Source organism: Macaca thibetana, chromosome 10 (assembly GCF_024542745.1).
Source record: "Macaca thibetana thibetana isolate TM-01 chromosome 10, ASM2454274v1, whole genome shotgun sequence".
In the NCBI taxonomy this organism is placed as follows: Eukaryota; Metazoa; Chordata; class Mammalia; order Primates; family Cercopithecidae; genus Macaca; species Macaca thibetana.
Window position 1 is genome coordinate 66,330,992 of NC_065587.1, and position 24,807 is coordinate 66,355,798.

General features: G+C 46.5%; 2 protein-coding genes across 5 annotated transcripts in view; both read right to left on the reverse strand.

Annotated features, from left to right (window-relative positions):
• Nucleotides 1-504: 504 nt before the first annotated feature.
• LOC126964305 (uncharacterized) lies at nucleotides 505-1,295 on the reverse strand. Its single transcript, XM_050807335.1, has one exon. The coding sequence runs from the start codon at nucleotides 1,293-1,295 to the stop codon at nucleotides 747-749; it is 549 nt and encodes a 182-aa protein (XP_050663292.1). The 3' UTR covers nucleotides 505-746.
• CBFA2T2 (CBFA2/RUNX1 partner transcriptional co-repressor 2) overlaps nucleotides 505-24,807 on the reverse strand; it is a 165,229-nt gene continuing 140,926 nt past the window's right edge. For 2 of the 4 annotated variants that reach the window (XM_050807101.1, XM_050807105.1), the window contains exons 7-11: nucleotides 24,496-24,581; nucleotides 23,011-23,206; nucleotides 14,370-14,438; nucleotides 9,524-9,714; nucleotides 505-6,214 (exon numbers count right to left, since the gene is read on the reverse strand). In XM_050807101.1, coding sequence (XP_050663058.1) covers nucleotides 5,915-6,214; nucleotides 9,524-9,714; nucleotides 14,370-14,438; nucleotides 23,011-23,206; nucleotides 24,496-24,581 — 842 coding nt within the window. In that variant the 3' untranslated portion in view covers nucleotides 505-5,914. Of the gene's footprint in view, nucleotides 6,215-7,313; nucleotides 8,735-9,523; nucleotides 9,715-14,369; nucleotides 14,439-23,010; nucleotides 23,207-24,495; nucleotides 24,582-24,807 lie in introns of those variants that run through there. The other 2 variants (XM_050807103.1, XM_050807104.1) reach the window with 2 other exon arrangements.

The following is a 24,807-nucleotide window of genomic DNA, read 5'->3' on the forward strand; positions in this document are numbered from 1 at the left end:
AGGCGTGGTGGCCCATGCCTGTAGTTCCAGTTACTTAGGAGGCTGAGGTGGGAGGACTGCCTGAGTCCGGGAGGTGGAGGCTGCATTGATCTATAATTGCGCCACTGCACTCCGGCCTGGGCAACAGAGACCCTGCCCGCCTCCACCCCCAAAAACAAAACAAAAAAACCACTTAAGAGAGAAGTAATGGGGAGTGTCTGGAAGCTGTTGTTGGCCCCTGACCTCAAGGCCAACTGGTGGGCTCCAGCAGCCAGCCTGGTTGGGTCTGGTCCCCACAGGGCACTGACCAGTTGGTGCAGCTGGTTTTCCAGAGAGGCCAGCTCCAGGCACATGGGGTGCAGGCACCCCCTGCTTCATGCCCTTGGGCACTCTTCAGGCCATGACTAGAACCAGTTGGGGCCCCTCTCTCCCCCTTCCTCAAGGATTTGGGAATAAGGGTGAGGGGACACCTTGTAGTGTAGGGACCACCTTTCCTCCTGGTCCCATTCCAGCTTGAGGCAGAAAAGGAATATAGCCTTTTTATTGACTACTTTAAGTAGAACAAACTAAATACATATTTAACAGTTTTGGTTCATTTATACAGTACATTAAATAAGTTATGCACAGAGTTAGGTAACAAAAGTTCCTATCAGAGTAAAATGACAAAGCACAGAAAAACCAGACTCTAACGCATTCTGTGGGTGGTTTCACATTCATCATCCCCCTTAAAAATCACGCGTGGAGGCTTTGTTCTTAATTTATTTACACTATTGGCTTTCTTTTATGAGTGGAGCCTTTGTAGCCTCATCAGGAACTTGGAAAGCCACGTAAGGGGACTGAAGGCCTCTCGGCCCAGCAGTCCTTTCAATCATTCGCCTAATGCTTATTGCTGCTTCTCTGCAATTCTCCAAGGTAGGGATGGGGCTGTCCCCAACAGACACCAGCACACATGCCCTATTTGGTATAAGCATCACTGAGTGTACACTGGGCAGCCGTAGGCTCGACCAGATGGGGTCTGTGAGGGAAGCTCCACCTCGGGGGCTATGGAGGGGGAGGAGGGGACGCAACGCCTGCCCCTCAGGCCTCCTAACCTTCTCCTGGCTCACGATGGAAAAGGTCACCTGCACCATCATCTTTGGAAATGAGCACGTCGATGCCCGAGGAAAGAGGCAGGTAGTCAACGTTTTGGTTTCACAAGAACTACAGACACTCCAGAGTTGGAAGGGCCCTGCGGAGCTGCTGGCACAGCCCCCACTGCAGTCTGGGCAGGGCTGCTCTCGACAGTTGGCCATGTGGCCCGAGCTGGAACAGTGCATGCTCCGCTGGCTCTTCTTCCATTTGGTTCAGACATGCTACCACCCAGTTTTCTGCAAACAGCTTTAAAAAGAAAAAAAATCTAAGGAAGTTGGTTTGGTCTACTGACCTGGGAGCCTGGAAAACTTACTTCTAGTTCACTTCTGAAGAAAACCTCCACGAAGCGTTCTATTTTCAGCGATTTATTCAACTCTTCAGTTTCCAGGACAGACGGCCATCCGGTCATTCTGTTTTCACTCTGAAGAGCTCACTACCATACAGTTCCAGCTGTGCTGAACCTTCAAATGCACTTGCTGAGATATCCTCTAGAACTACCCAGGACGACATCTATACCCTTTGCAAGCAGGTGACAAGCTGAGGGTCACTAACTCTGGGACAGGGCTGTACAAAGTAAAGTGTAGATTTTGTCTGGAAGCTGAAGATGTCAAGTTGACACCAAGCAGTGATGATGAACTCCTGGTGACCTTCTGGCCCAAATGGGCAAAGGAAGTCCACGTTGCAGAGAGCGGGCAGCAGCCGAGGCCAGGTGTGGACTTGTGGTGGGAAGATGTGTCCTGTTTCCAGACAGACCCACTGGCAGACATTTCTAACCCAGCACTGCCCTAGAAATAATCTACCCAATCGGTGACCCCCCCAGTCACCCAACCGTGCCTGAATGGATCTGCTAGAGCACCAGCCCTGGAGCTGCAGGCCCCCCAGGGTGGAGTGCCCCCACCTCCCGAGGTGGACTGCCTAGGCCTGGGCTTAAACAACTTCTTGAGTCACCTTCCCCACAAGATGGAGTCAGGCACGGTGCAGGCAGGTGGGGACAAAAAAGGATAATCAGAGATGTGAAACCCAGCCCTCAAGAAACTCTTGGGACATGTGGCATCTTTGGTCTTCTCCGGTCCCTGCAGTCATTCCTCACTTGGCAGATCATTATGTCCCACAACTCATCAGCATCCTTTGGCAGGTGGTGCTGAGCACTGGTCTCACCCTAGACATGTCTGGCTGATGGCCAGTCACATATCGCATCTGCTTTTTGGTTTCTAGGTTTCTGAGGAACCTGCGCTTGACTGATACCTTCTGTACCACCATGCCGGCCCCACTTTGCCTTTTAGGTCACTGCAGATATTAACTGTAGAGGTCAGTCCTCTAAGCAGCCTGAATTTCCACTCCCCACCTGGTAGCTGAGGTGCTGTCAGCAGAGGCTGGAAACCACACAAGGAACCTGGATTCGCTCCTGCCCCTCTAGCCGCCGCCCACCCTACCCCACTGGTGCTCCTCCTCCTGACCAGAGACTTGGATAATTTCAGAAAGGGATTCTTGAAATGTGAATAGGAGGTCCTGGGCAGAGGCCCTCGTGACTTCTGTGTGAAACCGACCAGAATTAACACAGCAAAAGGTCTGCAAACTGAGCTTCAGTGTGGAATACTGCGCAGGTTTGCAGATCAGCCTCTGGGCAGCACGTGGAAAAGCATTACAAAGATTCAGAAAACGAAACTGTCACAGGAACCGCAGCCCACAAAAGTAGGCCAGGTTCTGCACACCAAACCTAAGCCTTAGCCATAGAAATGGGCATTGAGCCCTAATAAATATTATTTTGTTGGTTTTGGCTCCTTATTCCAACCAGTAAAAGCATGAGCTACCCTGGCTTGTTTTATGGCCACTGGAGATTTTAAAAATCTGCTTAAGGCCGGACACAGTGGTTCATGCCTGTAATCCTGGCACTTTGGGAGGCTGAGGCGGGCAGATCACCTGAGGTCGGGAGTTTGAGACCAGCCTGACCAACATGGAGAAACCCCATCTCTACTAAAAATACAAAATTAGCTGGGCGTGGTGGCGGGTGCCTGTAATCCCAGCTACTCGGGAGGCTGAGGCAGGAGACTCGCTTGAACCTGGGAGGCAGAGGTTGAAGTGAGCTGAGATCGTGCCATTACATTCCAGCCTGGGCGACAAGAGAGAAACTCCATCTCAAAACAAACAAACAAAACAACGAAAACAAAACCTGCTTACAGTGTTAATCCAACAAATCCATGAAAAACCAGTAAGCTGGCGTAGAGGCTCTGTGACCTCCTTGTGAGACAGCTGTGTCTCATGCAAATGTGGCCCTGTCCGGGGTACTGACTCCATCCCCCTTAGTTAGGGTTCCCCACTAAGGACTGAGGCTTAAGGAGGCAGATGGGGGTGGGGGATACCCATGTATTAGGCTGACTGGAAAACTGTGGGGCTTACGTGTTCCACAGCAAAGGAACATGATTCCCTGCTGTTCTTTCCCTGGCCACACCTTACTTTAGGCAATGGAAATCTAGGCATTTTAAAGGTGTCGTGCACTAGGTTTCTTTGTAGACTGAAAATGTTTGGTTAGAGTGAATTAGGGACTTGAAATTCTCAAATTTTGCCTTTTTTTTTTTTCTTTCTAAGACGGAGTCTTGCTGTATTGCCCAGGTTGGAGTACAGTGGCAGAATCTCGGCTCATCGCAACCTCTGGCTTGTGGGTTCAAGTGCTTCTCCTGTCTCAGCCTCCTGAGTAGCTAGGATTATAGTTGAGTGCCACCACACCCGGCTAATTTTTGTATTTTTTTTTAGTAGAGACAGGGTTTCACCCTGTTGGCCAGGCTGGTCTTGAACTCCTGACCTCAAGTGATCTGCCTGCCTCGGTCTCCGAAAGTGCTGGGATTACAGGAGTGAGCCACTGAGCCCGGCCAGCACTTGAAATTCTAAAGTAAGATGTACCTGTAGGCAATGACAAGGCTACCTGTGTGGATCCCTTTTCCTTTATGGTACTGACAGCTTTTATTTTAGACTCTGGTCAGTGCACAGAAGGTGGAGATTCAAACTTGTGCTTCAAAGGCCAGCTGGAGCAGGGCCAATCAGACTTACTCCAACTGATTTCTGGGTGTGAGAGGATGCCAGAAGCTCAAAGATGGAGAGCCGGAGCAGTCGGGGTCCTCAGACTCCCATCAAAACCAAAAGGACAAGCCGGGTGTGGTGGCTCACGCTTGTAATCCCTGCACTTTGGGAGGCCAAGGCAGGTGGATCACTTGAAGTCAGGAGTTCAAGATCAGCCTGGCCAATATGGTGAAACCCTGTCTCTACTAAAAATACAAAAATTAGCTGGGCATGGTGGGTGGTGGGCGCCTGTAATCCCAGCTACTCAGGAGGCTGAAGCAGGAGAATTGCTTGAATCTGGAAGGCAGAGGTTGCAGTGAGCCAAGTTCGTGCCACTGCACTCCAGCCTGGCTGACAGAGCAAGACTTTGTGTTAAAAAACAACAACAATAACAACAAAAAACAAAACCCAAAAAGACAGGGAAGAATGTGGGAGGCAGTTCCTAACATTCTGAAAGGGATATAGGTGATGTCCCGTTTGAAAATGGGAAGCTAGGAAGAAAAATTGATCAACTTTTCCCAAAATGGTTCTCACATCTCATAAAACCTTTCTGATGAGCTCAAGGAGAGAAGCTATCAGATAACACAAGAGAAGGAAACAGAAGTTGTGTGCCTGATGATAAATCAACATAGTAGATATAATGACCTGTAACTATGAGGTCCGAAGAATTCTTTGAGGTCCAGGAGGGCTTTTCAGACAAGACCAGGCCTTGACAGTGGGGGCAAGTCCTACCAACCTGCCACAGCACGTCCAGCAGGACAACTGTGGCTCAGCAGGTGCCAAATAGAGCCCATGGGCAGAAGATGCCCACAGCGTTCCAGATGTGTGTGGTCTGAGAGATAAAAGGACAGAGAACAAGACGACTGTGCAAATAGCCAAGTGGTGGCAGAAGTTCTGCATTTCCAAGAGATGATCCACTCAATAATTTGACGATACTAGTTTGGCCAACATGCTCAGAGAGAACAGACTATCCACAACTGAGTCTCATTCTCTCTCAGACCAATCCATGTGCTGGAAACTATTTTCTGCACAAGCAAAATCAAATGAGAAAAAAAATGGGTCCCAAACTAAAGTAGCCAGCAAGGTTGGAAAATCTTGTCCAAAATCATCTGTGATGTGGGGGAAGTTTTATTTGTTTATGTTTTTGCTACTACGGGTGCTTTTATTGCAACAGTGACTTCTTTCCTGTGGACTCTGAGATCTTAACAAGTCTGAACAGCAAGGTTGAGAAGAGAGTCCTGAGTGCCGCCTGTTGCTTACCCAAGTCCCCGTGAGGCCAATCAGTGTCATCTGCTGAGGGTGGAGATGGGGCCGAAAGAGCTGTTCAGGGGTGAGGCAGGCTGCTCCCTGTCCGAGGGGCCTCCTCCACAGCCTGCTGCCTGCTGCCTCCAGCCTGGCTGAGCACATTGGACAGTCTGCTGACTCAAGGAGACGGGGAGGGGAGCTGGTGGTCTACACTGAAAAGGGGCTGGCTAAGTCAGCTTCAGTGGGGAGGAACAAACCAGGAAAGCCATGGAGGAGGCAGGTTGGGCCGGCCGCCCACGTGCAGAGAATGGCACACTGGCTCCGCAGACAGCAAGTGTCCAGAGAGGCTGTGGGGCGCTATTATTCAGGCTTGGACTCTTCCTGCCTCCAATTCATTTCTTGTTAATGACCCAGCAGAGCTACATGCACAGGTTCCAACAGCCAGTCCCATAGCCCAAGCACTCTGTGGTGCTGAGCAGCCATCAGGGTAAGTAGAGTCCGGGGCTCAGAGTCCGTTGGTGTCGATAGCTGTCACCGAAGCAGGTGTGGAGGAACGCGATGTGGTTGCCGAGGTCTTGTCGAGGGCTGGGCTGGGCACGCTGCAGTCGGCGGACCTGGCCGAGGAGCCCCTGCCTACAGGAAGCAGCGGCCGACCCTGGCTGTGGGGACTCTGGCCATGCAGGTTCTGACCACAGAGGCGGTGGTGCCGCTCCCAGTCCTTGTGCTGGCAGAAAGAGCCGCAGTATCGCGCGATATTGCAGCCACTGCATGTCTCGCTGGCTTTGCGGCCACAGTTCCAGCAGTTCTGCAAGACACAGGCATCAGTTAGTGGTTGCTGGGATCGAGGGGCAGGCTTGCCATTCATTCCCTGCACATTAAAGCAAGGGGCTGCATGTAGAGAACCCCAGCTATGGAGCTACATACACCTGTGGTCAAGTCCTCCCTCTACTGCTGTTTAACTATGAGAAATACACACTGCCTTTCTGAGTTTCCTTCCCCTGTGAAACAAGAAAACTACTTCCCTGCAGGATGACAGAACAGTGAAATGAGGAGTGTGTGTGAAAATACTTTACACAGCACCAGCCTAGGGCAGGTGGCCATCTCTTCTGCTTAAGGCATGGACTCATCTTTTGACTCATATTTTAATAGAAACCAAACCAAACTCTGTGCAAGAATCTCCCCCAATAGCCATCTATCCTAAGACCACGTGTTAAGACGAACATTTATCCTACTCCTTTCTGCATGTGCCACCACGCCTGGCTAATTTTCGTAATTATACATATATATATAGTAGATGTGGGGTTTTGCCATGTTGGCCAGGCTGGTCTTGAACTCCTGTGCTCAAGTGATCTGCCTGTCTCAGCCTCCCAAAGTGTCGGGATTACAAGCACCCGGCTGATACTGATTCCCTCACTAGAGAAATAATCTTCATTGTTTTTACTAATAATCTGACTTAACCAAGGCTGCTGCTGGTGTTTTGTTTTCCTTTTTGGAGACAGGGTCTTGCTATGTTGCCCAGGCTGGACTTGACCTCCTAGGCTCCAGGGATCCTCCCACACTCCTACCTTAGCCTCCTGAGTAGCTGGGACTATAGGCATGTGCTACCATGCCTGGCTGATTCTTTAATTTTTTGTAGAGACAGAGTCTCCTTATATTGCCCAGGCTGGTCTTGAACTCCCAGCCTCAAAGGACCCTCCCACCTTGGCCTCCTAAAAAGCTGGAATTACAGGCATGGGCCACTGTGCCTGTTCCCTAATAACTATCAGACCAATAGGATAGGAGCTGCTATACTCACTGAACAGAGATGCAGACTGACTCCTTCAAGGGTATACTGCCAGTGTGAGACGGAACTGTGACTAGAAGTCAGGACTCCTAATCTCCAGTCATGGCCTCCTTCCTCCCCCATACCAAACCACCTTTCACAAGATGAACAAGAAACTCCAGGGATACCTGCTAAATTTTAACAAGAATATTCTAGGTGAATATTCTTGATGGGCAAGAATCAGCCATTTTGGTCCAATGCAAACTCATCCAAAAGATGGGCCCTCTATCCTTTCCCTGCTTTGGAAAGTGATTTTGCAGGGATACGTGCTGGTGTACACCTCACCTGGAGGCTACATTGTGGCTTGTTTAAAATTACAATTCCTTAAAAGCACAATTCTCAAAATGGAGAGCTAGGATTTAAACCTACACAGTCCAGATCCAGGATCTATGCTCTAAGCCAAAAGCTATACTCTTTCTTTGGAGACAGACATAGTTAAAGATAAACACAGAGATAAAAGTAGATAGATAAGGACAAATACAGATACTGATATGGATGGCTACAGATACACAATTAAACATACAGAACAGAAACAGATATATCACTCTCAAAAATAATTCTCTTTTCTTTCCCCCTCATCTTGCCATCGTCATCATCTATTTTCTTTTTTTTTTAAAGAGATGGGGTCTTGCTGTCCCACCCAGGCTAGAGTGCAGTGTTACGATCATGGTCAGGCTTGAACCTCCTGGGCTCAAGCGATCCTCCTACCTCAGCCTCCAAAATAACTACTGGACTACAGGTGCGTGACACCATGCCTAGCTAATTTTTAATTTTTTTTTTTCCCCCAGAAATGGTGTCTCACCATCTAGCCCAAGTTGGTCTTGAACTCCTGAGCTCAAGTGTTCATACTACCTTGGCCTCCCAAAGTGCTGAGATTACAGGCATTGGCCACTAGCCCAGCCTCAAAAACAATTCTAAAGAAAAAGGAGGAGAGGCTGGATGTGGTGGCTCATGCTTGTAATCCCAGCTCTTAGGGAGGCAGAGGCGGGAGGATAGCTTGAACCCAGGAGTTCGAGACCTGCCTGGGCAATATAGCGAGACCCTGTTCTCCACAAAAAAAAAAAAAAAGGAGAAGGAGAGAATGAAAAGGGAGAGGGATTAAAGAAACTATTTTCTCACAATCCATAATATCTGTATTGAAGAGCTATAATAAGGAATTTCACCACATCCTCTGTGATAGCAACATGATATTTAGGCATTTTCATCTGCACATTGGTCAAGGTGGGTGAATCACTTGAGGCTAGGAGTTCGAGATTAGCCTGGCCAACATGGCAAAAACCCATCTCTACTAAAAATACAAAAATTAGCCAGGAGTGCTGGCACGCACCTGTAGTCCAAGCTACTTGGGAGGCTGAGGTGGGAGAATCGCTTGAACCTGGAGGTGGAGGCTGCAGTGAGCTGAGACTGCACCATTGCACTCCAGCCTCGGTGACAGAGTGAGTGCTGAACTTCAAGAGAATGTCCCAAAGACAGCTGGTCTCCCATCCAGTAGATGAGATCTACCTACTTACAGAAAGAAACTGGTTTCTTGTTTTAAAGCTGAAAAATGACTGAAATGAAAGTTACAGAAAAACTGCATTAAATCCAAAAGGGCTGCTCTCATGTTGTCACAGGTTGTTTACTTTTTCAGTTTGTTCATTTTTCTCCTTACTGTAGTACCCAAGCGTCCTGTATAGAACCATCACCAAGTCCTGGGCCCTGGGCAATCAGGCAGATATATCCAACCTGTTACCTCAGTCCACAAACCAGCTATCCTTTTTGTAAAAAGTCTAGGTGCTATAGGACCCTGCACTTTCTTACTCCTGTATCCTGACTTCAGCACCAAGGAGTATAACAGTTGCATTCCCTGAGCCACAGTCTCCTCATCTGCAAATTAGGGATTCAACGTTATCCACCTCACAGGGCCACTGTGAGACTCAAAAAGAAAATATACAACTTTGCTGGTGTCTGGCACACAGTAAGCCTACTCTGTCAATGCTGGTCATTATCATCATCATGCAATTACACAAACTCTGTCTTTAGGGTGAATTCTCAAAATTTAAACCAATACACTGAGCCTCTCTCTCTATATATATGTGTATGTATGTAAAAATACAATGTAACAATTCACTATCTTGGCATGTAAAAAAGTTTTAGCGTGAGAACCAAAACTCTTCTGGCACTGGATAAAAATTATCCTCGTCGAGCTCAAGGGTGGACTGCCTGTGTCTTCCTGCCCAGTGTATGAGAGGAAGGCAGTGGGCGTGGTCACTCCAGCCACCCACCCCGGCCCCCAGGGCGCAGAGCTCTGACCTCCGTGGACTCCTCTTGCTCGTTGATGACGAGGAAAGCGTCCTCCGCGGCCTGCCGCTTGACATCCGCTATGGTTTGCTCCATTCGTGCTCTCTCTGTTGCAATCACTTCAAAGGCTTTCTGCTCTGCCTCAGCGACAGCCTTCTGTACTTCTGACATGGCCTGAATTTTCACCTTATTCACAGCTTCTTCTAGAAGAAAGTGACAGTAAAATCAACTGGCCGAGAAATCTTTTCCCTCCCACCCCACTGCAATTCTAAGTAAGGACAGAGCTGACACAAAATGATCTTTTCTAAAACTCCACAGGGAGAAACACATGATCTTCACACTCATGTGTCCATCACACAGGTGCTGGCTGGTACGGAGATGGAGGTGGTCACTGAGCTAGGGCTGTGGACACAAGTGACTAGACACAGACCACACTCTCCTGACTGCTTGTGACCGAGTATGAAAGTGTTTCAGGTGCCATCGTGTATGTCACTATAAGAAACTAGAGTTCCAAGGAGAAAAGTGATCAGCTCTTCAGTGGGCAGGGGAAATCAAGACAACGTGTTGTGCTTGAGATGGTAGATGGAAATGAGTTTTTGCAAAGTCTTGCATGCCTAACTAAGAAATTTGACTTTTTCTTTTTTTCTGAGACAGGGCCTTGCTCAACTGTTGCCCAGGCTGGAGTGCACTGGTGCGGTCACAGCACACTGCAGCCTTGACCTCTCTGAATCATGATCCTCCCACCTCAGCCTTCTGAGGAGCTAGGACTGCAGGCGTGTCCCACCACACTCGGCTAATTTTTAAATTTTTTTTGTAAAGACGATGTCTTACTATGTTGCTGAGGCTTGTCTCAAACTCCTGGGCTCAAGTGATCCTCCTACTTCAGCCTCCCAAAGTGCTGGTGTTAAAGTGTTACACGGGTGAGACACCACTCCCCGCTTGACTTTATTTTCTTTTTTTTTTTTTTTTTTTTTTTTTTTTTTTTGAGACGGAGTCTCGCTCTGTCGCCCAGGCTGGAGTGCAGTGGCCGGATCTCAGCTCACTGCAAGCTCCGCCTCCTGGGTTTACGCCATTCTCCTGCCTCAGCCTCCCGAGTAGCTGGGACTACAGGCGCCGCCACCTCGCCCGGCTAGTTTTTTGTATTTTTTAGTAGAGACGGGGTTTCACCGGGTTAGCCAGGATGGTCTCGATCTCCTGACCTCGTGATCCACCCGTCTCGGCCTCCCAAAGTGCTGGGATTACAGGCTTGAGCCACCGCGCCCGGCCTTGACTTTATTTTCTTTTCTTTTTTTTTTTTTTTTTTTGAGACGGAGTCTCACTCTGTCGCCCAGGCTGGAATGCAGTGGCGCTATCTCAGCTCACTGCAAGCTCCGCCTCCCGGGTTCATGCCATTCTCCTGCCTCAGCCTCCCAAGTAGCTGGGACTACAGGTGCCTACCACCACGCCCGGCTAATTTTTTTTGTATTTTTAGTAGAGACGGGGTTTCACTGTGTTAGCCAGGATGGTCTCAATCTCCTGACCTTGTGATCTGCCTGCCTTGGCCTCCCAAAGTGCTGTGATTACAGGCATGAACCACCATGCCCGGCTGGCTTGACCTTATTTTCAAAGGAAACTCCATAAAGGTTTCTATGCAAGGGGAAGATTAAAGACAGAGATAGCAACCGGGAGACTGGTGCAATGATTGAACTGATATAAGAGGCTGAAGTTAGGCAGAAGTAAGTGGCACTGAGGAAGGGATGAGACAGAAAAAGGTTGGGAGCACCGAAGGGCCTGGAAGTGGGGGTGAAAGAGGAGAATGGTAGTGCTAGGCAATGAAATGGACAGTCCACACAAAGCCAGCATGGAGGCAAGTGAGAAGGCAGAGGTGCCTCTGGGGAATCCAGGTATAAATGGCCAGGAGGCAATTAAATAAGACTAGGTGGAGAAACATGGGCTAAAGACATAGATTTGGGCAGACGGCCAAAAGCCCTGGGTTTTTAAACCCTGTCCACTTACCATCATGCTACCTGGTTCTTGATCACTTCCTCCCATCACCAATGCCCTGCTTGATTTCCCTAGTGTAGACACCGCAAAGTAACACATTGCATGTGTTTCAGCCTCAGTCCTATGAGAATGTGAACGTGGAGTCCCAATATACATAGCTCCCTACATAAGTCCACAGGACCAAACAATCCAGAAGCCTAAGGACAGTCACTCACAGTTTACCTCTTGCACACGGCACGGGCTCAAGGGAGGTTCAAACACAGAGTTCTAGGCTGCAATGAAACAACTTTCCATCATCTTATGGCTCTGACCTTAAGAAAAGAAAGTCTTCACCCCAGAGGCCAAGAACCTTTCAAAAGTCTCTTCTCAGATGCCTCTTATTGAGCCAGCGTAACAATGCTCTCAGGTACATTTTATCCCTTCAGCTTAACCATGAATTAGTAATTATCTTGGTTTGGCTAGCTATCTTACTGGAGGTCATCTAAGGTCACAGATGGCACCATAGCAGAGCAAGGACTCAAAACGAGCTGTCCCAACACCAAAGTTGGGCTCTTAACTATAGTTAACCAAAGGGGTCTCCCAAGTAATCAAAGTCACTAGTTTTAAAGATACCTTGTGGCTGGTCACATTACAGGCTCATGCCTGTAATCCTAGCACTTTGGGAGGCCAAGGTGGGTGGATCACCTGAAGTCAGGAGTTTGAAACCAGCCTGGCCAATATGGTGAAACCCCATCTCTACTAAAAATACAAAAATTAGTCGGGCATCATGGTCGAGGGGGCCTGTAATCCCAGGTACTTGGAAGGCTAAGGCAGGAGAGTTGCTTGAACCTGAGAAGTGGAGACTGCAGTGAGCTGAGATTGTGCCACTGCACTCCAGCCTGGGCAACAGAGCAAGACTCCATCTCAAAAACAAACAAACAAACAAACAAACAAGGCCGGGTGCAGTAGCTCACGCCTGTAATCCCAGCATTTTGGGAGGCCGAGGCAGGTGGATCACCTGAGGTCAGGAGTTACAGACCAGCCTCAACATGGAGAAACCCCGTCCCCACTAAAACTACAAAATTAGCAGGGCATGATGATGCATGCCTGTAATCCCAGCTACTCGGGAGGCTGAGGCAGTAGAACTTGAACCTGGGAGGCGGAAGTTGCGGTGAGCCAAGATCGTGCCATTGCACTCCAGCCTGGGCAACAAGAGTGAAATTCCATCTCAAAAAAAAAAAAAAAAAAAAAAAAAAAGACAGAGATCTTGTATACAGTAATTATTCTCTCACCTTATGATTATCTTCATTTCCCAAAATTCTATTCCACCTTTTATTAACATAATATACATTTTCCCATTTTCAGCTGCAAGGATTTTTACAAATTAATATAGTTTTCCAAATTGTTTTTAATGGTGAAATAATACTTTATTGTACAGTGGCACAGGGGCTCACTGCAGCCTTAACTTCCCGTGGTCAAGCGATCCTTCCCCCTCAGCCCCCTAGGTAGCTGGGTCTGTCCACCCTGGCCTCCCAAAGTGCTGGGACTACAGGTGTGAGACACCCCACCCCACCCATACTGTTTCTTCTTTAGTAATTTGTATAATTTGTATTTAAGTCTGGACCATTTGCTTTTGAAAGGAAACATTCAAAGGCATGAAAGTGAGAAATGAGGCTGGGCGCAGTGGCTCACACCTGTAATCCCAGCTCTTTGGGAGTTGAGGCGGGCGGAGAAACCCCGTCTATACCACAAATACAAAATTAGCCAGGCGTGGTGGTGCATGCCTATAATCTCAGCTACTCGGGAGGCTGAGGCAGGAGAATAGCTTGAACCAGGGAGGCGGAGGTTGCAGTGAGCTGAGATCATACCACTGCACTCCAGCCTGGGCAACAAGAGCGAAACTCCATCTCAAAAAAAAAAAAAGGAAAAGTAAGGAATGATTCCAAGAATCTGCAGGTACTCGCTTAATTTCTTATATAAGCCTCTGATCAATTATTGAGTGTCATCAACAAGGTCTTTTAAAATTGTCAACAACGGAGGGTTAAAGACAAGGGGTTAATTTATCAGAGATGCTTTATCTTACATTATCCTGACTACTAATAAGGAAAAATATTTTGCAATATGTTTATTTGTATTTCTCATAGCATAATGTGTCTGTTCATATCTTTTGTTTATTTGCTTACTACTGTCTAGATGCTCTTGAAAGAGTCTTTATGAATGTAGGTATTACATTTTTGTAGAAATAAATGTTATCTTAGTAAGAAAACCAAAAGTTGTATTGGACTTAAAAAATGAAACTGGGATGGGGAGGCAAGAAGGGAAAGAATGCCAATATTTGGATAAGGTTGACATTAGTGATGTGACGTTCATTCCCGAACTTACAAAATAGGCAGTCCCCACCATCCTTTATTCTTGTAAAAAAGAAGGCCTAGCAAGAACAGTCTTCACTATAGTAGGCACAGTGAAGGTGAAAGAAAGCACAGACGGATTACAGAGCTGTGTCTAGAGCAGAATTTGGGCACAAATGTGGCAGTAGTGTGAACACAGTGTACTGCAGACACCAGTGAAGAGATTAGGCAAAACGAACTCTGCTGCAGGCCCAGAAACAGGGCAAGTCGGCAAGTCAAGAGGTACTTATTGCCTCAGCGTGACCCAGTGGAAGAGTGTGAAAGGGACTAGAGGGAGCTATTCCAAACTCCTGACCAGCAAAGTAACAAGACAGGTATCAGGAGACATGCAGGACAAGCCAGAGTGGGAGACGCAAGAGCCTAGAGTTCTATGAGGAGCAAGTTTTATACAACCAAAGGACCCAGTTACCAAACATTCGCCCAGTTATCTGTTCTCTGCTCCCACAAATTAGTGAGTCTGCATGACCTGTGAGTAGTCAGACACATACCTGTTTTCTTCCAAAACTCCACAGGTACGTATCCTGTACCTGGCCTGCTGTTGAACTCTCTCTGAGAATCTGCACAAGAGACATAAAAAGCATAGGGTCAGAAGCTGTCTGTGATCATCAGTTTTATTTTTGATCAGATTTCTCATTCACCAGTTAGACTCAAACATGTATTTCAGGCCGGGCGCGGTGGCTCAAGCCTGTAATCCCAGCACTTTGGGAGGCCGAGGCGGGCGGATCACAAGGTCAGGAGATCGAGACCACAGTGAAACCCCGTCTCTACTAAAAATACAAAAAAAAATTAGCCGGGCGCGGTGGCGGGCGCCTGTAGTCCTAGCTACTCAGGAGGCTGAGGCAGGAGAATGGCGCGAACCCAGGAGGCGGAGCTTGCAGTGAGCCGAGATCGCGCCACTGCACTCCAGCCTGGGCAACAGCGTGAGACTTCGTCTCAAAAAAAAAAAAAAAAAAAAAAAAAACAAAAAAAAAACCATGTATTTCATTTAGTATAAAAAATTCTCATATAAGGGCTAAAAATCAGATTATAAAATAGTACACAGTAAATATTTAGTTTTAAAACACACATCCCCATCAAATGAACAAATTAACAGTATTTCAAAGTGGTGAGATTAAAAGTGATATTCACTTTCTTCTTTTTACTTACCTATTATGTCCTAATTTTTTCCCCTATCAACATGGGTTTTTAAGGTACAGTACTCCCTAAAATACAAACATAAGTGCACACAGATTTTTTTTTTTTTTTTTTTTTTTTTTTTTTTTTTTGAGACGGAGTCTCACTCTGTCACCTAGGCTGGAGTGCAATAGTGCAATCTTGGCTCACTGCAACCTCTGCCTCCCAGGTTCAAGCAATTTTCCTACCTCAGTCTCCCGAGCGGTAGCTGGGAGTACAGGTGTACACCACCCTACCTGGCTATTCTTTTTGTATTTTTAGTTCAGTTGGGGTTTCACCATGTTGGCCATGGTCTCTTTCAAAATTTCTATGTGTTTCAAAAATTTCAAAATAAAACATTAGGAAACATTATCTTTAAATACGTACATAGAAAATTCCATAAGAATACATTAATTGTTAACCATTGAGCCTATGGAAAAATGTAGGGGGAGGAGAGGCAGCTTTTTTTTTTTTTTTTTTTTTTTTTTTTTTTGAGACGGAGTCTCGCTCTGTCGCCCAGGCTGGAGTACAGTGGCCGGATCTCAGCTCACTGCAAGCTCTGCCCCCCGGGTTCACGCCATTCTCCTGCCTCAGCCTCCCGAGTAGCTGGGACTACAGGCGCCCGCCACCTCGCCCGGCTAGTTTTTTGTATTTCTTAATAGAGACGGGGTTTCACCGTGTTAGCCAGGATGGTTTCGATCTGCTGACCTCGTGATCCGCCCGTCTCGGCCTCCCAAAGTGCTGGGATTACAGGCTTGAGCCACCGCGCCCGGCCAGCATTTTTACAAATTACTTTTTGTGTGTGTGACAGGATGTTGTTCTGTCCCCCAGGCTGGAGTGCAGTGGTGCAGCTGATCATAGCTCACTGCAGCCTCGAACTCCTGGGCCCAGGTCATCCTGCGTCAGCCTCTCGAGTAGCTAGGACTTTAGGCATGTACCACCATGACCGCCTAATTTCCTTTCTAAATTTTTTGCACAGACAGGGTTTCACTATCTCAGGGTTTCCAGGCAGGTCTTGGATTCCTGGCCTCAAGCAATTTTCCTGTCTCAGTCTCCCAAAGAGCTAGGATTACAGTTGTAAGCCTTTGTGCCAGGCTGCTATGTAATTACTTCCAATTCAATCTCAAACTCTCCTCCTGTTGTGTAAATCTTTTATAAATTTCATTCTTAAGGAAATCTCCAGCAAGGTTCGGGGCTGTTCCAGCATGGACTGGGTGCTTTCTAGGCCTGCTTTGCCACTAATGCTTGGGGCTCTCCTTCACCAGCCTAGGGATTCCTTTCCTTCCTTTCTTGTGTTGGATCCTCTTTCAGCAATTCAGTGTCTCCCATTTTCTCATTTACTTGCACGTATTGAGGCATATCCTATAGTAGATACCATGGAGAAAGGGTAGGCAGGAGGCGCATTTTTTGAAAAATTGTAGATTACTAATCTAACACATAATTGTTTTGGTAGAATTCTAAATTAAAATCATTTTCCTTCAGAATTGTCTTCTAACTTTCGATGATGCTAAATGACTAAGTCTATTTTCCTGTGTTGTCTACTTGGTAGACTGATTCAACCTGGAACTGTCTTGCAGGTCTTGGTAGTTTTTTGGAATTATTTCAAAAACTATTCCATCCTCTCTACTTGTTCTGCTCACTCTTTTTGAAATTCATGATTTGGATATATGAGTTGGATAGATTTCTAATGTTCTTCTCTTTTTCTTACCAGAGATATTAACAATACTACATTATTGGTAGTTTTCTTTTCCCTGAAGAGCTACTATTAATTCCCATTTCCGTTTATGTCCGTCTCCAATATTAGAGGCTTACCTTGAGAGAGTGGTCACCCTTAACTGTGCACACATGCCACTAAAAAGCTGCCTGGAAGCCCTGTGACAGTGGATGAAGTCCATCTGCTGTGGACTTAACTAGAAGCACTTTTCCCAAATTTGCCTGCTTATTGAACTCATTAAACATATGTATTCAGATTCTTTTTTTTTTTTTTTGGAGATAGGGTCTTGCTCTGTTGCCTAGGCTGGAGTGCAGTGGCACAATCTCAGCTCACTGCAAGTTCTGCCTCCTGGGCTCAAGCCATCCTCCAACCTCAGCCTCCCAAGTAGCTGGACTATAGGCACACACCACCACAATCAGCTAATTTTCATATTTTTTTGTAGAGACAGGGTTTCACCATGTTGCCCAGGCTGGTCTTGAACTCCTGAGTTTAAGCGATCTGCTAGCCTTTGCCTCTCAAAGTGCTTGGATTACTGGCGTCAGCCACCACAGGTGGACTATATTCAGATTTTTGAGTCTCAGAATCATAACATCCAGAAGGGCCTGGATCTTGACTGTCATTCTGAGGAAAAACTGATAGCTGAATAAGTATTTTTTTCTTTGTTTAAAAATTTGGCCAGACGCAGTGGCTCAGGCGTGTAATCTCAGCACTTTGCGAGGTGGAGGCAGGCGGATCACCAGAGGTCAGGAGTTCAAGACCAGCCTGGCCAACATGGTGAAACCCTGTCTTTACTAAAATACAAAAATTAGCCGGGTGTGGTGGCGGGTGCCTGTGGTCCCAGCTACTTGGGAGGCTAAGGTTGCAGTGAGGCGAGATCGTGCCACTGCACTCCAGCCTGGGCGACGGAGCACACCTCCATCTCACAAAAAAAAAAAAAAAAAAAAAAAAAAAAAAAATTGGCTGGGTACGGTGGCTCATGCCTGTGATCTCAGAACTTTTGGAGGCAGAGGTGGGTGGATCACTTGAGGCCAGGAGTTCGAGACCAGCCTGGGCAACATAGTGAAACCCCATCTCTACAAAAAATATAAAAATTATCCAGGCGTGGTGGCCTGCATGCCTGTAATCCCAACTACTCATGAGGCTGAGGCATGAGAATTATTTGAACCGAGGAGGCGAAGGCTGCAGTGAGGCGAGATCGTGCCACTGCACTCTAGCCTGGGTGACGGAGTGAGACCTTGTCTCAAGAGAAAAAAAAAAAGAAGTAAAACAATTTTACTTGCGGCTGGGTGCAGTGGCTCACACCTGTAATCTCACCACTTTGGGAGGCCAAGGTGGGTGGATCATGAGGTCAGGAGTTCGAGACCAGCCTGACCAACATGGTGAAACCCCATCTCTACTAAAAATACAAAAATTAGCTGGGCATGGTGGCACGCACCTGTAATCCCAGCTACTTGGGAGGCTGAGGCTGAGGCAGGATAATCACTTGAAGCCAGAGGCGGAGGTTACAGTGAGCTGATATTGCACCACTGTACATCAGCCTACTAGGTGACTCCATCTCAAAAAAAAAAATTTTTTTTTCTTTACTTGCGAAATTAGATGGCTGACCAGTCCATAAAATATTAACATGCAATAATGAAAATATTAATATACAATTTAATATCATAAGCCTGAGTTCAGGAAAGTGAACAGTACCAGCAACCCCAAATTCCTAAGAGGTCAGTCATGGCCATAGTAATATTTAAATAATGCTAGCCAGACTGACAATCCTGTCCTAAGAATAGACGTAGCTAGAACTCACTAACTCTGCACCCTCCACCCACACAGCCAGAGGAAACCATTCTCCTGATCTCTGTGATAAGCATTTTCTTCTTTTCCTTATGGTTTTTGCACTTATTTATGCATCCTTTAATAACACCTAAATACATTCCTTGCGGCCTGGACAAAATCTGTTTGTGAAAACATTGTGAATCACAAATTTTCAGGTAGGAAAACTTAAAATGCATTAATTTAAATGGGAAAAGTAATAATGCCATCTAAAGCCTCTAGTCAATTTATCTCCAAATAACCATGGTTTTAACCATCCACACCATGGATTTCCGCATAACCCAATACTTTTATTTATTTATTTAGTTATTTATTTAGCAACAGGGTCTCACTCTGTTGCCCAGGCTGGAGTGCGGGACGTGATCTCAGCTCACCGCAACCTCTGCCTCCCAGGTTCCAGTGATTCTCGTGCCTCAGCCTCCCGAGTAGGTAGGAGTACAAGCACGTGCTAACATGCCTGGCTAACTTTTTTGTATTTGTAGTAGAGACAGGGTTTTGACATGTTGGCCAGGCTGGTCTAGAACTCCTGGCCTCACGTGATCCACCTGGTTCAGCATCCCAAAGTGCTGGCATTACAGGCATGAGACACTGTACCTAGCTAACTCAAGACTTTAAAAACACTATTTATGCTGGGCACGGTGGCTCACGCCTGTAATCCCAGCACTTTGGGAGGCCGAGATGGGCGGATCACGAGGTCAGGAGATCGAGACCATCCTGGCTAACACAGTGAAACCCCGTCTCTACTAAAAATACAAAAAAATTAGCTGGGCGTAGTGGTGGGCGCCTGTAGTCCCAGCTACTCGGGAGGCTGAGGCAGGAGAATGGCGTGAACCCGGGAGGCGGAGCTTGCAGTGAGCCGAGATCGCGCCACCGCACTCCAGCCTGGGCGACTGAGCAAGACTCCGTCTCTCAAAAAAACAAAAAAAACCCCCCCAAAAAACACTAATTACTTGGTCAGGCATGGTAGCTTATGCCTGTAAATCCCAGCACTTTGGGAGGCCAAGGAGGGCAGATGACTTGAGGTTGGGAGTTCGAGACCAGCCTGGCCAACATGGTAAAACCTCATCTCTACTAAAAACACAAAAATTAGCTGGCTGTGGTAGGACACACCTGTAAACTCAGCTACTCGGGAGGCAAAGGCAGGAGAATTGCTCAAACCTGGGGAGCAGTGAGCCAAGATTATGCCACTGCATTCCAGCCTGGGTGACAGACTAAGACTCCATCTCAAACAAAAACACTAATTACTTATTTAAAAGTCATTGGTGAGGCCAGGCGCGGTAGCTCATGCTTGTAATTCCAGCACTTTGGGAGGGCGAAGCAGGTGGATCACAAGGTTAGGAACTGGAGACCAGCCTGGCCAACACAGTGAAACCCCATCTCTACTTAAAAAAAAAAAAAAAATTAGCTGGGCACGGTGGCAGGCGCCTGTAATCCCAGTTACTCAGGAAGCTGAGGCAGGAGAATCGCTTGAACCCAGGAGGCAGAGGTTGCAGTGAGCTGAGATCATGTCATTGGACTCTAGCCTGGGAGATAAGAGCTAGACTCTGTTTCCAAAAAAAAAAAAAAAAGGTCATTGGTGAAATTCTTTTGAAATGTCTATTATTGGTATAAAAATATGCCAGAATGTAAAACAACTATGTATCTAAGAACTCATTTCAGGCCGGGCATGGTGGCTTACGTCTGTAATCCCAGCACTTTGGGAGGCCAAGGTGGGTGGATCATCTGAGGTCAGGAGTTCAAGAGCAGCCTGGCCAACATGGTGAAACCCCATCTCTACTAAAAATACAGAAGCAGCCAGGCGTGGTGGCGGGTGCCTGTAATCCCAGCTACCCAGGAGACTGAGGCAAGAGAACTGCTTGAACCCAGGAGGTTGCAATGAGCCAAGATCGTGCCACTGCATTCCAGCCTGGGCAACAGAGCAAGACTGTTTCAAAAAAAAAAAAAAAAAAAAAAAAAAAAAGAACTCATTTCACAGTTAGACTTTCTTGATGAAGCTAACTGTACCCAAGCTCCTCATATGTCATCACAGACCAGTAGCACTTTTTGGAGTTATTATAGTTCACATTTTGCATATTACATTTATTTAGGATATGAATTATACTGCCATTCTATACTAAAATGGACAATAAACATAGAAATAAACATGAAATAAACACATAAATGACACTAAAATATACTATTTAAATCAGGTTGATAGTGCTCTCAGAAACCTGATAGAAGAAAACATGTAGCCATGAAGAGCTAAACCTAGAATGACAATATAACTTATCATCCAGATTGCCTTCATTGTTGAGAATGAGGGAAGTGCTAGTAACAACTGTAACAGGATACAGGCATAAACTGGACTGTCTCAGGCAAATCAAAAAATATGGTCCCTAGAGCTAATCCATGATACAAGAGGTGGGAAAGGTGAGTAGTGGTCATGCACAGCCATGTTTAAATGACTCCAGCAAGATCTGTATCTTGGCTCAGCAACCTCTGGCTCACAACTGCAGTTCCCTCTGTACTCTATGCTTCTCGCCTGCACATGTGTAGACTCACTAACGGATGAGGTATGGCTTGGGTGTAAACTTTAGCTAAGACTCCAAAAGTCTTTCTCCCTGTCTGAAAGTCACACAGGGACTATCTGCAAATGTTCAGAAAGTGAGGGAGACCAGAAGGTTAGCTTTGTCTGTTTTTGGAGGTTGTTTTTTTTTTTCTTTTTCTTTTTTTGAGAGGGAGTCTCTGTCGCCCAGGCTGGAGTGCAGTGGTGCAATCTTGGCTCACTGCAAGCTCCGCCTCCCAGGTTCAAGCCATTCTCCTGCCTCAGGCTCCCGAGTAGCTGGGACTACAGGCACTCGCCACCACACCTGGCTAATTTTTTGTATTTTTAGTAGAGATGGAGTTTCACCGTGTTAACCAGGATGGTTTCGATCTCTTGACCTTGTGATCCGCCCACTTCAGCCTCCCAAAGTGCTGGGATTACAGGCGTGAGTCACTGCGTCTGGCCTGTTTTTGGAGTTTTTACAAAAGGAATCATACTAATACTATAACTCTACGTACGTGTTGATGCCTTGTTGTGCTAGATATTCCACCTAATGGTGGTATTCCATGGTTGGCTCCAGAGCTGCTGCTGTGGGTGGGGTAGGGAAAGGGAAGCCTTTAGCTCCCACTGTCTGGACATACTGTATTAATTCTGGCTTTGCCTCGAGTTTTCCTTACAGTTTTTTAGAGACTAATAGCTGCCTTCAATGGAACATGCTAGGTCTGTCGTAAGAGACTTGTTCTCCGTGGTGAACATTTGGGAACTCAGAGTGCGTGGGAAAAGAGTCTGATCACAGATGGCTTGTCACTCAGCTATGCCTTTGGATAGGGCACCTTCTCAGTTACTGGGTGAATGTGCTGGAACATTTTGAGGGGAATAACTGAGGCTTGCTGGATGTACTCTGGGTTGCTGCTGCTTCGGACTTGGAAAGGCAAGGGGGGGCAACCTAGTGTGGTACAGTAAATCCTTTTGTAGGAGGCCACCAGACCACGGAGGATTGAGTGGTATTGTTCTGAATGGTGGGCTGGGGACAGGAAGAAGGAAGGTAAGGTAAACACTTTCAAGGCTACTGTGAGAAACAAAAGTGATGACACAAGAGTGCCTAGTACATACATCCAGCCAGGCTGAATTTGACAACCAAACACTCTTTGACCAACACCTAGCACACATATATGTAGAGAATCAAAGACAGAACAAAATCACAAATATTCTCATTCTCCACGAAGAAGAATTAACATTTTTTGAACGTGCCTGGTACCAGTCTGGGCACAGTGGCTCAGGCCTGAAGTCCTGGTGTTTTGGGAAGCTGAGGCAGGAAGATCGCTTGAGGCCAGGAGTCCAAGGCCAGCCTGGGCAACACAGCAAGACCCTGTCTATATAAAACAAACCCCACCCTCCACCCCCACCCCCCGCCACCCACCAAAACATGCCAGGGGCTTCATATATTTTCTCACTTCCTCTTCATAATCACCTGAGTCTCCCCAAATCCACAATCAAACACCACCTTTCTTTTTTTTTCTTCTTCTTTTTTTTTGAGATGGAGTCTTGCTCAGTAGCCCAGGCTGGAGTGCAGTGGTGTGATCTCGGCTCACTGCAAGCTCCGCCTCCTGGGTTCATTCATGCCTCAGCCTCCCGAGTAGCTGGGACTACAGGTGCCCACTACCACGCCCAGCTATCTTTTTTTGTATTTTTAGTGGAGAGGGGTTTCACCATTTTAGCCAGGATGGTCTCGATCTCCTGACCTCATGATCTGCCCACCTTGGCCTCCCAAAGTGCTGGGATTACAGGTGTGAGCCACCACGCCTGGCCGAGCACAACCTTTCTTTAAAGTCAAGTAGAAAAAGCCTTCTGTGACATATTGGTGGGCTCTAAAGGCTGACATTTATTCTGGGTTCCCCGAAGACTCTCCCCTTACCATTGCTGAGAGAATCTGTACTCCCAGGGCTGTGTTGCCTGGAGACCAACTCAGTCCCTGTTTTCCTCAGCTCTGTGTTTTCATTGTACCGTCTTTTCCAATAGTTGAGTTCTTCACGATCTGATTCCTGACAGCGCCGCAGAACTGCCATGGAGCGCCTTGTTTTCTCTACCATTTCCATAATGCAATTCAGCGCCTGAGTCAGAGAGGGGGCCAGGCAAAGATGAGATGAGAACATCCAAACAACCATAAATCAGCCCAACGCAGTATGAGGAATTCAGGTTCCTTAAAGTACAGGTTTAGGAATATCAAGTTTACATTTAAAACCCTTTATTGCTATCTGTTTCTCCATCAGCCAGGAAGGACATTGGTGTTGAGGCTGACAAACCTATTGAGGACAGTAACTACCAGGGCTTCCAGTGTTTGGACAGAACCTCAGATGCATGGCCTTCTGGCCAACTGTCTACTATTTCATGTTACTGCAGCATTTGTTGTATCCCTGGGGTCTGCAGCACTCTGTAAGTTTGCTGTGGCTGAACCATAAAATAAGGTATACACAGATTTCTAACAGAAATTATGAATTTTGATAAGATGAGGAAGGTTGCTATCTTTCAGAATGCAAAATAATTTTGGAATATAAACAATTTTGGGGGGTTGAATTACCTAGAAGTTTGTTACTGACCTGTGTTCTAAAACTACGAAACATGAATATGTGGGCTAAAAAACAATTCTCTTTACTACAGAAGGAGCAGAATTGAAAAAAATAAAAAGAAAGTTTCTTTCGATAAAAATTTAACAAATAACAAACGAATTCTGTCTTGCTATGTTGCCCAGACTAGACTTGAAGTCTTGGCTCCTGGGCTTAAGAGATACTCCTGCCTTAGCTTCCCGAGTAGCTGGGACTACAGGGATGTGCCACTGCGCCTGGCTACAAACCTTTGTTTTTAACCATTATACTACACGACTTTATTTGGTTTCTGACCTGAAGTGATCATCCCATCACAAAGATTAGGGAGTGACTGTAATTCTTTAGCTGAGGGAGTAGTAGCTAAACCAACTTTTATTAAAAGCAAAGGATGCCATGGCTGTGGTTATGTTCACTTCAAACATACATGTTCCTTTAATTATTGGTAGCATTAAGAATCAAAAGTAGGCTGAGTGCAGTGGCTCACACCTGTAATCTCAGCACTCTGGGAGGCTGAGGTGGGGAGATCACTTGAGGTCCGGAGTTTGAGACGAGCCTGGCCAACATGGCAAAACCCTGTCTCTACTAAAAATACAAAAATTAGCCGGGCGTGGTGGCATACACCTGTAATCCCAGCTACTCTGGAGGCTGAGGCAGGAGAATTGCTTGAACCCGGGAGGTGGAAGTTGCAATGAGCTGGGAGCATACCACTGTACTCCATCCTGGGCAACAGAGCGAGACTCCTGTTTCAAAAAAAGGTAATAAAGAATTAGGGACATTACACACTACAAGATTCTTACATGGTCAAGATGTTTCCATTCATCAGCCCATTCCCTTTCTGTCAAACGATGATCTACCAACTCATCTTGATAGCCTCCATTTAGACCTATTAGAAATCAGAGATTAAATTCAAAGACAGCAAGAAAAACACAATAGAAGCAAATTCTACCAAGTAAATACACACATATTCATCATTACTTTGAACACACTATTAAGGCAATGATTCACAATGGGGTGGGGGACCCACAAAATGACAATATAACAAACAAAGGATCACTATTCAGATTATATTAAGAAAACCCCAACAAATCAATTGTAAAACACAAAATAGC

What these genes read in the sequence shown, in the direction of transcription:
- LOC126964305 (XM_050807335.1), bottom strand. Translation starts at nt 1,295, where the DNA reads ATGCACTGTTCCAGCTCGGGCCACATGGCCAACTGTCGAGAGCAGCCC.